General features: G+C 43.8%; 1 protein-coding gene across 1 annotated transcript in view; it reads right to left on the bottom strand.

Moving 5' to 3' along the window:
• Nucleotides 1-12,155, bottom strand: part of LOC107670805 (tetratricopeptide repeat protein 27-like) — a 108,693-nt gene that overhangs the window by 13,580 nt on the left and 82,958 nt on the right. Inside the window, exons 13-17 of the mRNA XM_016463572.1 lie at nucleotides 5,764-5,991; nucleotides 3,845-3,943; nucleotides 3,367-3,419; nucleotides 3,264-3,268; nucleotides 1,072-1,205 (exon numbers count right to left, since the gene is read on the bottom strand). Coding sequence (XP_016319058.1) covers nucleotides 1,072-1,205; nucleotides 3,264-3,268; nucleotides 3,367-3,419; nucleotides 3,845-3,943; nucleotides 5,764-5,991 — 519 coding nt within the window. The remainder of the gene's footprint in view (nucleotides 1-1,071; nucleotides 1,206-3,263; nucleotides 3,269-3,366; nucleotides 3,420-3,844; nucleotides 3,944-5,763; nucleotides 5,992-12,155) is intronic.

Below are 12,155 nucleotides of genomic sequence, written 5' to 3'. Positions count from 1 at the left end.
AAAGATCAGTGTGTTTAGCAGGACTACTGTTAATAGAATTTGCTTGTGGATGTACTGTAGTATTAAACGGGTCGAATTGTACGGTTAAACAAAAAGTAGTTTTATGTTCTCCCTTCCAAAAACTGGTTTGGCAAACTTGCAGTTAGAATGTGGCAATGTATAATAGTTGTCTTCCAAAAACCTAGTGAGCTGTCTACAAAGAGAGCGCTTTAGGTACAAAGGCTGTTCTAAAAGGTACAGGTAGTCAACATAATTACTGTACACTACCTCACGGTTGATTCCCGAGTCTGATGTTAGCATGTTTCTGAGCTAGTGGTGCAACACTCCACTTTTTTTTGAATAAATACGTGAAAGAATGTGTGAAATAGCAAAAGGAAAGAAAGTGAAAGAATGAAAGAGCAGAAGATAGAAAAAGTTAAAAAAAAATTAAACTGCTAAAGGGTGAAAGAATGAAAAGGAAAAATATGTTTAGCAAAAGAGCAAAAGAATGAAATGGCAAAACAGCAAAAGAAAGAGGGGAAAAAGTGAAAAAGAGCAAAATAGCTGAAGAGTGCATAAGAAATTAGAAAAGCGAATGAGCAAAATGAATCAAAGAGCAAAAAGAATAAGGGAAAGACTGAAAAAAGGGCCAAAGAGAACAAAAAACTGAAAGAGTGAAAGAAAAAGAAAAACATTGAAAGAGTGCAGGAAAAGAATGAGCTAAAGAAAGAGCGAAAGAAAGAACGTGAAAGAGGCAAATAAATAAGAAATAAGTGAAAGAGCCAAAGAAAGAAAGTGACCCACACACACACACACACACACACACACACACACACACACACACACACACACACACACACACGACTGTTTCATCTGTGCATGCAGTTGGGCAGCTGTTAGTGTGGTCGGAGCAGTGATGACAGCAGCACGAGACACAAATGAGACTCCAGCTGCTTTACACTGGTTCCACAAGCCAGAAAAAACGTTCCAGCTTATGTTGTTAAACATTTTATCTGATGAAAACCTTTTGGAAATGTATGCAAAAAGAAAGAGTTTGGGGTTAACCTGAGAAAAACTGTGAGGCTGACTCACCTCCACGTCCTTGAATTTGTCCTTGAGGTCCATGAGCCGATGGTAGGCTCTGATAGCCTCACTGAACTCGCCCAGGTCTATACACACAGCGAAATAAGAAATAAGTGAAAAAGCCAAAGAAAGAAAGTGAAAAACTAAAAAAAAAAAAAAAAATCCTGGGTGAAAGAAAGCAAAAGAGAGTGAAAAAGTAAAAGAAAGTGTCAACTAATAGAGTGAAAGAAAGAGCAAAAAAAGCAATTGTATTGAAGTACGTTTTACAAGAAAACACAACTTCAGTCCTTCTACTTCAAAATGTCATGTTAATTTGATGTTACTAGCCATTTCATTGTAATTAATTGTGAAATTTACTTGCAAATTCTAAATGAAAATTGTTTCTACACCAAATTGTTTTTAAGAGTACTGGACCATTAGCTTAGCAAGATGCTAAAGTCAAACGACATGGAATCCACGGTGACTTGAGTCTTGTGAGAAACGCTGTGTGTGGCACACAGACTGCTATCAGAGCATTCCAAATCATTCACTTACAGTATGAGGTTAGCACACTGCCGGTATAGACTGCAGACAGCAACACAGATCACTAGGTTTTGGAACAGAGCTGATATTTTTGTAAGCGCTGTCAACAAAAGGCTGTGACACAGGGGTCGACATGGGTTTCATTGTAACATCTAAAGCCTAGTTTCCTTTAAACACATGCAGGTGTGTCCACAATCTCTCCCACACACACACACTTCCTCTGTTCTGGATGTTCCTTGGGAGCGTTAATCAGGTTTTAATAGAAGATTCCAAAGACTCATCTCAGGGATGAGTGCACAGGGCTAATTGGACGAGGGGCAGAGGAGAAGAGAGAAATCATTCCCAGAATCCCTCAGGTACATGCTGTTACAGTGGTGTTCCAGGAAACATCTCCGGTACTCGCAGGAAATCAGCAAAAACTTCCAATCATGTCAAGCAACAAATGTCCTAACTGGCATTTAGCTTCAAAATCTGGTTAATATTGACCGGTTGGTAGTGGTGGCGAAGTGCTGGCTCCTGGGGTAGACACAGCAAGAGCCCAGAGGAGATTTATCTTTGCAATTACAGCTGCCAAAGTCATTCCTGCAGTAATTGAAAAGCAAGGAGGCCTCTGAGGGTCCCCAGCGGATGCAGGATGAAGGAAACGCAGAAAAGCAGCATAAATCAGGTCAACTGGAACCTGAATAGGGGCTTATCTACAGTTTGTACATGGTGGCGATTTCAGAGAAAGATAAGTGTGTGTGAGCAATGCTAGCTATTATTTAGAAATTCACACATACGTCTAGTAGTCCATCACACTTTGTCATGGGATGGAAAAAAGATCAATAGAAGCAGTACTAATCTATCTATATACACTACCGTTAAAAAGTTTGGGGATATTTTAAAATGTTTTAAAAAGTTTAAGGCTGCATTTATATGATCAAATTATATGATTGTAATATTGTAATTTGTTCCTGTAATGGCAAATATAATTTTGATATGTTGATTTGGTGTTCAAGAGAAAATAGAAAGCATTTATTTCATTTATTTATAACAAATTGTCTTTACTGTCACTTTTGATCAATTTAATGCATCCTTACGGAGTTCATTTTCTTCCAAAAAAAAACAACAAAAACAAATCTTATTTACCCTAAACTTTTGAACGGCATTGTATGTACAAAAAAAATTAAAAATACAAATCTGACATGGCCAGCAAAAGACTACTCAAAAATAGCCATGTATTCTGACAAAATACTGACATGCTATTTGTTTCATCAGTGCCTGGCTTCTTGTAGGACATCCAAAATATTGAAGGAAAGCTTATGGGGGAAGTCGTGGCCTAATGGTTAGAGAGTCGGACTCGTAACCCAAAGGTTGCGAGTTCGAGTCTCGTACCGGCAGGGATTGTAGGTGGGGGGAGTGAATGTACAGCGCTCTCTTCCACCTTCAGTACCACGACTGAGGTGCCCTTGAGCAAGGCACTGATCCCCCAACTGCTCCCCGGGCTGCCGCAGCAAAAAATGGCTGCCCACTGCTCCGGGTGTGTGTTCACAGTGTGTGTGTGTTCACTGCTGTGTGTGTGCACTTTGGATGGGTTAAATGCAGAGCACTAATTCCTAGTATGGGTCACCATACTTGGCCACATGTCACGTCACTTTTTTTTTTAACTGGCTACTTATTAGAGTCTGTACTGCAAATACCACTGCTGAACAAAAAAGTAAATGCTCTTATTGGATTAAAACACCAGCAAAACAAAGCTTCTTTGATGCAGCCTTTATTCTTAGCGCTTACACTCATACTCACTTCATTCTCAGTTTGATGTAGGCCGTGGAGAGGTTGTTCCATGCTTCTGAATTCTGAATGGAGGAGAGTAACGATCAGAGTCAGGTCCACGGGTGAAAGCCATTTGTCAAAATAAACCATTATAAACAAATAAGAAACCAGACATGTACAGAATATTTCCTAACAGCGTGTTTACTCGTTTCCTGGTCGGAGTATTAAGCCTGCCGCTTGACTACATTTGAATTTTAAGTACACGATTAGGAGCATAAGAGGCTCCTGTACTACATATAAAGGGGTTCTCTGTCTATGCAGTTTTATAGATGTATAAAAGCAAGCAGAAGTCTAAAAGAACAAAAACAGGGAGGCATTCGTAGACACAATCAATTGATTACAATAGACATAAACCAGATATGACAGCACAAATACGGAATAACTAAGCACAAGCCCTTTCTTTATGGTCATATGACACTGATCTCCTTACAAGGACCGTGTGACTTACATCTGGTTCCAGTCCGACGCATCTCTGAAAAGCTTTGGCGGCCCCTTCGTAGCCTTCCAGTGCAAAATACGCACAGCCCAGGGAGAACCACACACCCAACTGAGGAGAAAAAAGATGGAGAAGAGAGCGTGAGAACGATGGAGGATTACTGACGAGGGCAAAAAGAAAACTGATGAGAGGCTTCAAGTGCTTCAGTCATCTTTTAAAGGTGTTATTTGGCCCATAAAAATTAATGATGTCTTTTGAACCCATGAACCTCAAGGAGTCAGTCTCTTTCATATGTTTTAAATCATCGGTTTCTTCTCCCGAGTGCTCATCTTTGCATCTCTCTGGCCCTCGTTCCGTCCTTACTTTCAGTTCTAGGCCTGAAGGCAGTATTAGCTCCGCCAGGCCCTGCGGCAGCACTGCGAGGCGGTGTTAAAGATCACACTAGGGTCATCAATGGGTCCCTAAGGAAAATTACTCTGTCTTATTGCTGCCTGTGCTTCTGCATTATGGATGAAGGGAGGAATGAAGAATGAGTAAGGGACGGGAAAAAAAAGACAGAGCTGTGCACTTTTTTGGTTCTGTGGTGGATGAACCTCATGCCACTCATCCACACACTGCTGTCTTGCTTTTTTTCTCATGTTCTCTGTCAGCACTCTGCCAATCTTCTCTATACAGTACATTCATCCTTTTGATCTTCTAGAGCTTGTGTATTTGTGGTCAAAATGAAAACATCAGTTCACAAGCATTGTGTTTGTAGAGACTAAGGGGTCGTTCACACTGAACGTGTTATTGCATTCCACTGTCATGCTTTTCCATTAATTTTCTACATAAAAATGATTGATATGTTTGACTGTTGTGGATGTGTCCCGTTCCAATTACAGTTTACAACTGCACTCTTGTTTCTATATAAAAGTATATTGCGTTGCACAGCAGCTGCAGCAACTTTTATTGCCCTGTTCATATAAAATAACATTTTATTTTCAGATATCATGTGAATTTCATGGCTATTTACTGTATTAAATAAGAGTTGGCCATTGTTGTAGAAGCACCATAAAAAGACTGAATCAAATTACTATGAATGTTAAAATGTTTTCATAATTCGTTAATACTCAAACTACAGCCATTTTATTACCCTTGTCTATCTAAAATAAAAAGCTAGGCTATTATTTACAAATATGTGACCCTGGACCACAAAACCAGTCTTAAGTCGCTGGGGTATATTTGTAGCAATAGCCATAAATACATTGTATGGGTAAAAATGATTGATTTTTCTTTTATGCCAAAAATCATTAGGACATTAAGTAAAAATCATGTTCCATGAAGATATTTTGTAAATTTCCTACTGTACATATATCAAAACGTAATTTTTGATTAGTAATATGCATTGCTAAGAACTTCATTTGGACATCGTTAAAGGCGATTTTCTCAATATTTTGACTTTTTTGGACCCTCAGACTCCAGATTTTCAAATAGTTGTATCTTGGCCAAATATTGTCCTATCCTAACAAACCATACATCAATGGAAAGCTTATTTATTCAGCTTTCAGATGATGTATTCTCAATTTCTTATGACTGGTTTTGTGGTCCAGGGTCACATATCACATGTGAACTGATTGAAGAATTTTATCAATTATAAGTTTTTGCATCAAAAGCAGGCTATGACTGTAATTAGACAGTCACAAATGACATTGGATGTAAAATGTTTTTAAAACAAATGATTCATAACAGCTATTTGTATTCATGTTGTAACAGTTATGCCATCATTCGGCTCTCAAGTCAAAGGAAACACTGGCCAGTACTAACAAAAAGTTTGTACCCAGCATACACCTGAATCATTTCAGTAAAATAGGGGAATGGGTGGTTAACGTCAACCAGCATTTACAGGACACTTGTGTAAGGACTATAAAGTTATGCACAAGTGCACGTCATACCTGCATGGCATTGATTTGCAGTGAGTGTTCGAAACATTCCACGCACTGCTGGAATTCTTTGTGGCGCAGGTGATGCAGAGCTTTGGACCTTTGGGCGCGTGCACTGCGGTGTTTGGAAAGCTCCCATGCTCGGTCATAATACTGCAGATCTTTTAGCACATCGCCTAACAGACAGTAAAGTGATGGCGTCTCCTTTTTCTCCAGCTCACGTCTCAAAATCTCCTCCGCCTGAGAGAGAGAAGAAAAAAAAAGTACCACCAGATTAAAACAAACTTTGACAGATTTAATCCTCATATTGGAAAATATTAGGGCTGCACGATTAATTGCATGCGATATTTAAAGCACATCTTGTCAGAAAGCCGGTTCTGTAATAATCGCGCGAATATGAACGTGGTTTAGCACAGCTCGTCAGTGAACAACGGCTCTGTGTAGTTAATGCTGCTCAATGTGAAAGCACGCAGGTGATGGAGATTTACCGCTGATTACAGAACCGGCTTTACTGATAAGATGCACGTTAAATATCGCATGCGATTAATCGTGCAACCCTAGAAAATATGCACATGGGCTGAAGTATGTGGAGACCGCTTTCTAATTATTGGGTTTGTCTAGGCCCCTTAATTCCAGTTAATATGTCACTTCATATAAAAACATTCTAGGGAATTATGTGCTGAAACTTTGTTTCAGGAGGGTCATTCTTGTCAGGAGAATGACACGCAAAGAAGTTTTTACTCAATATTTGCTTGAAAGAACTGGATTGTCCAGCACAAAGCTAGACCTGAACCCCACTGAACACCTTAATTGGATCACTCAGAGAATTTTGTGTCCGAATAGGAGCAACTTTATCTACTGTAAAATCTTTACAGAAGAATGAAAGCTGTTACAGAGGACCAACTCTTGATTAATGCCAATGGTTTTGAAATTGGGTGTGGTGTTTGTATGTCTACATATTTTTGGCCATATAGTGCATAGTAGGGATTAAACTAATGATATAAGTATGTTGTTGCATTCTTTTTATATGATTAAAAACCACATTACTAAAACAATTCCTAAAGAAAAAAGGGTTAAAGGTCCAAAATCAATTAAACCAAAATAACCACATAAAAAATAAAATAATTAAAAATTGTATTTAAAAAATATAAATAAACAAAATTAACAAATTAAGTAGATTTTCTTCTCATTTCATATAATTTTTTTGCTAAATCTGCAATATTTAAGTTATGTCTAAATATAGATTTGACAAGTGAGTAGTGTTTTCTAGCAATAAACATTTAATAGGCATCAAAATGTAGTAGACAAAGATCCAAAATAAAATTTCAAACAAGAAACATCAGTTTTTGGTACAGAACAGAGAAGACAGGAAACTATTTTGGGAGAGGGGTTGAAAACAGGACTGTGTCAGACTTAAACCTGCATCTCCAAAATGTGAAATGAGGATCAACATATCTTCAGTATGTATGGCCACAAACCATTACAAACATGAGAACTTGACATGGTAGGACTCACCAGCACTATGCTACAGACATCAACAGCTTCTCCAAATGTATAAGCCATGAACTCTTTTTCTAAATCTAGCTGGGGAAAATTCAGCTACCATTAACACATACCCTTACAGTCACTGTGAATGTGACTTGACTCTGAAATACGCTGGACGCTGGGCTATATTATAGTGCATCTCTCATCGCCTCCTGCCCTTCCACCCCTGCTGGTGCTCATGGGGACGGATGGATAAAGGGCTTTTTGCAAACGTTCAGAACTGAAGCCGTAGTGGGAGAGAGGGGGTGGGCGGCAATAAAATTCACAGTGCTTGGCCAGCACTTCTATTTGGGTGCTTATTTATTTATTTTCGTGGGTACACATAATTTGAGAAGTGGGAACAATATCTCTTCGTGCTCGACACAATAGTTAGATAAAAAAAGAAAGCTCAAAACCTGACAGCCCAGACGGAGGATGAATAAGCTATTTACTTGTGTATTATATATTTCTGTTCTATAAGAACAACACCCCATGGTCTGACAGCACCTGAATGCTCCTTTGTTCCATGCGGCCGTTAAAAACTGCACATTTCACATTGCCCACAAACAACAAGGTGCCATTGGAGCCAGCAAAGGTTTGTGAAGCCCAGTCAGGCACAGTGAGGCTGCAGTTTCCTCTGATGGATCTCGTGACTGCCAATCAAACAAATAGATGCTAATCAGGCGCAAGGTAATCAGTTTCACTGCTAATAACAGGTTGGAAATTTCAGAAAGGAAACTGAAAAATTCTGGTGCTATAAAGTATGTTTACCATGGTAAATTCTCTGGGCTTAACTGCAAGAAACCCCTAATCCTTTAGTTAAAGTAGAAAACCTTTAGTTCTAATATAAAGTGTTTGGTCACCAACTGTTTTCTTAACTTAGAATGACAAATGTTTTTTGGCACTTTCTATGAATAGGGAAAAACAGAGTTGGTGGTGGTGGTTCAACAAAAGGTCATGAAAACATGCCTTTAGAAAATATTCATATTCAACCTCGGGAGATCAAGCTAAATATTATATGTGCTGCTTTATCTTTTATTCATTTCATATGAGATCAGGAATTTTTGCATCCCATTATCAGAATGTGGGATGCATCCAAAAACAGTTGTGACTCTGATTTGAGTGACTGTTGTTCCCTATTGATAGTTCACTCGTACTGCTTCACTAGACGCTTATGGGAAAAACTCCTTTTTCTCAGATGACTGAAGACTTATTCAATCACGCAGTGTAACTGCACGGCCATTGGTTCGTGCAGTGATTATAAAACGAACTAATGGCTCGGCAGCGGTGCTGCATGAGCCTATGGCGGTGAAGCCCGCCAGAATGGGCGGGGCCATCTGGCTATATAAGCGGGCATTACGCCATAGGATCTCAGATCAATTCTCCTTCAGCGATGACGATCTTCCCTTCGCTGACCTTCAGGACTTGAAGACGCTTGCCGTAGAAACGCCTCGCTGCGGATAGAAGCTACCGTTTTCTTCTGAGCCCTCTCGCCGCTCCGCCTGCTCTTCGAGCTGCTCAGCGACCAGCGCAGACGCCAGCTCGTCCCCTGCTGCCATCCGGCGAGCCTAAAAAAGCAACTTTCTCTCTAAAAGAGCAGCGGCGTTGTTTCAAATGCCGCGCCGTTATTGCACGTCGTGCAGTATTACACTGTACGATGGTGACGGCCACTCAGAGTGCATTTCTTGCTTGGGTAAGCCCCACGCGGAAGCCGCTCTGACCGAGATGGATTGTTCACATTGTGTGAACATGAGTCTCGCCACTCTTCGCGCTCGGATCGCTTTCTTTTTAGAGAGCGAATTTGCCCCTCGCGCCCTCCCGTTTTCTTCCTCCCAGGGATCTGTGAGGAGAAAACAGCGAGGCAAAGGGTCTAAGCACTCTGCCACGTGTGAGCACGCGCCGGCCCAGATCCCGCGCCTCGCCACCGCCAAGCAGAGAGTATTCTCCCATTCTCTTTGAGCACGCAGACCAGTGTCCCTCAGCTGATGCGAGCGACATGGTCTCGTTCAGTCCCGTAGAGAACGAGCTATTAGATGACAGCATGGTCTCTAATAGCATCAGACGCGGAGGAGATGTCAGGCTCTATTGCTGACCCCGCCCTTTCATCGTCTGCCGAGCCCAGCGACTCTAAGCCAGGGATGGATGCCCAACTTTTCCGCATCCTCTCCAAGGCAGTCGAGGAACTGGGATTGGAGTGGTCTACGCCGGAGGAGCCCACTCGTAGCCATCTGCACAAATGGTTCCTGCCAGGGCGCCGCCAGGCCCCTCGTCAGCGAGCCTCTCCGTTTTTCCTGGAGGTCCATGACGAGCTTACGAAGTCGTGGCGTGCTCCCTACTCAGGCCGCCTTCGCTCTAACTCTTCTTCTGCTCTCTCCTCAGTGGACGGTGCTGAAGAAAGGGGTTACGAGAGGATGCCTCCTCTCGACGAGGCAGTGGCTGCACACCTTTGCCTGCCCACTGCCATTGGATGTAAAGCGAAGGTCGCTCACCCCTCCAAACCCTGCAGGACGACTTCTGCCCTCGCTGGACGAGCGTATTCCTCCGCCGGGCAGGCCGCCTTAGCTCTACACTCCATGGCTGTGCTCCAGGTCTTTCAGGCCAAACTCCTCCAGGCCATGGATGAGTCAGGACTTGATGCCGCAGCTTTCAGGGAGCTGCGCAGCGCTACAGACCTGGCTCTAAGGGCTACCAAGGCCACAGCGCAGGCCATAGGGAGGTCAATGGCCAATCTAGTGGTGCTGGAGCACCACTTATGGGTAAACCTCACCGAGATTAAGGAGGCTGACAAGGTTCCCTTCCTCGACTCCCCGGTCTCCCCTACGGGGCTGTTTGAACCTGCCATTGAGGGATTTGCAGAGCGATTCACCGCGGCTCAGAAGTCGTCCCAGGCCATGTGACACTTCTTGCCGAAACGGTCCATCTCTGCGATGGCCACCAGATGCCCCAAGCCTGCTCCAGCACAGCAGCCAGCTAAAGCTGTGCCGTCGCCTGCTCAGCCTGCTCAAAAGCCTGAGCCCCGACAGCGCTCCAGCTCGGCCAGACGCTATCCCTTTCCAAAGCGCCAAGGACTCCGGCCCAAGCTGAACTTGGACCCTACGCCCCCGGCGTCATCCTGATTCGCTGGAAAGGAAGAGGAAGGGGCAAAGTCTCGCAAGTGCCGGACCACCCCCGAAACGCCCTCTGCCATGCCCTCAAGCACTCAGTTCAGTTCTGGGTGGCAGTATGTTTGTTCCAGAAATTGTTGTGAATCACTGCCTGTTCTAAAAGCACCCACACACATATCCGCTTTGATAGCGAGAAAAATAAAAAATAAACATTTTCAAAAAGAGAGCAAATTTCCTCTACCAGTTATCATGAGTGTCGTCCCCGCATGGCGACTCACCACCCGAATTAATCCAACCCCTTGTCACACGGGCCGAGGCCTGGCGGGCCATCCCCGGAGTGTCTCATTGGGTTCTGGGGATTATAGAACGAGGTTATTCACTTCAATACGCTCGAAGACCCCCGTGGTTCAACAGCGTGGTCTCCACCTCAGTGCACAGCAGGAACACTCACGTTCTGCGAGTTGAGGTAAAGAAATTGCTGGCAAAAGGAGCCGTAGAAACAGTTCCACCAGCTCAGAGCGAGTCAGGCTTCTACAGCCGTTACTTCCTCATCCCCAAAAAGGATGGCAGCCTGTGGCCCATCCTCGATCTCAGACGCCTAAACCGTGCCCTCATGAAACGGCCGTTCAGAATGACTACACTGAAGCAGATCCTCTCGCAAATCCGCCCAGGGGACTGGTTCTTTTCGCTGGATCTGAAAGATGCTTACTTTCACATCCAGATAGCCCCCCATCACAGACGATTCTTGAGGCTGTCTCTGGCTCCCCGCACTTTTACGAAGTGCATGGCCCTCTCTCATCTGAGACAGATGAGAATCCGTATCCTGAATTACCTTGACGACTGGCTCGTTTTAGCACAGTCGGAGGCCGAGCCCACAGGTCCCTCCTCCTAAGCCACTTAGAGCGCCTAGGACTCAGGATCAATTTTGCCAAGAGCTCTCTGTCCCCCAGCCAGCGAACTTCGTTCCTGGGGCCGGTTTCCGACTCAGTCCACATGAGGGCGATAGTCACGCCAGACCGTGCACTGGCCATACAGCAGCTCGCGGCTTCCTTCAGAATTGGAGCCTCCTACCCTCTCAAAAGGTTTCAAAAGATGCTGGGCCTCATGGCCTCTGTTCAGTTCAGCTTCAGTTGGGCCTGCTCAGAATGAGACCCCTTCAGTACTGGTGGAAACCTCTAATTCCGCCCCATGCGTGGCGTCATGGACGCATCCGCATCAAGGTGGACCAGGAAGGCCCCCTGGAAGGACCTACAGTGGTTCAAGCAGGGCGGGACTATGGGATTGGTTTACAGAAGGAAAGTTGTCTCGACAGACGCATCCAACACTGTGCGACGGCAGGCCGACCTTCTGCTCCTGGACGAACGCGGAAGGCCAGCTATACATCAACTGCCTCGAACTGACGGCAGTATGTCGAGCTCTTCAGGCCTTCTTGCCAGTCCTGAAGGGACAACACGTGCTAGTCCGATCAGACAGCATGACGGTGGTGTCATATATAAATCACCAAGGCAGGCTCACCTCGAAACGCCTTTTCGAGATGGTAAAACGCCTCTTGGAATGGCCACATCTCAACCTGCGTTCATTGAGGGCAACTCATGTACCCGGCGTACTGAACCAAGGAGCAGACATGCTATCTCGGAGCAACATCTCCTCAGAGGAGTGGATGCTCCACCCACAGACGATTCAGAAAATCTGGGAGATCTTTGGCAAGGCAGAGGTCAACCTCTTTGTCTCAAAAGACAACTCTCACTGCCAAACTTATTTTTCAAAGAACGAGGA

This window comes from Sinocyclocheilus anshuiensis, unplaced genomic scaffold (genome assembly GCF_001515605.1).
Source record: "Sinocyclocheilus anshuiensis isolate Anshui unplaced genomic scaffold, SAMN03320099.WGS_v1.1 scaffold784, whole genome shotgun sequence".
NCBI classification, from domain to species: domain Eukaryota; kingdom Metazoa; phylum Chordata; class Actinopteri; order Cypriniformes; family Cyprinidae; genus Sinocyclocheilus; species Sinocyclocheilus anshuiensis.
This window is presented reverse-complemented; position numbering and strand designations above follow the sequence as displayed.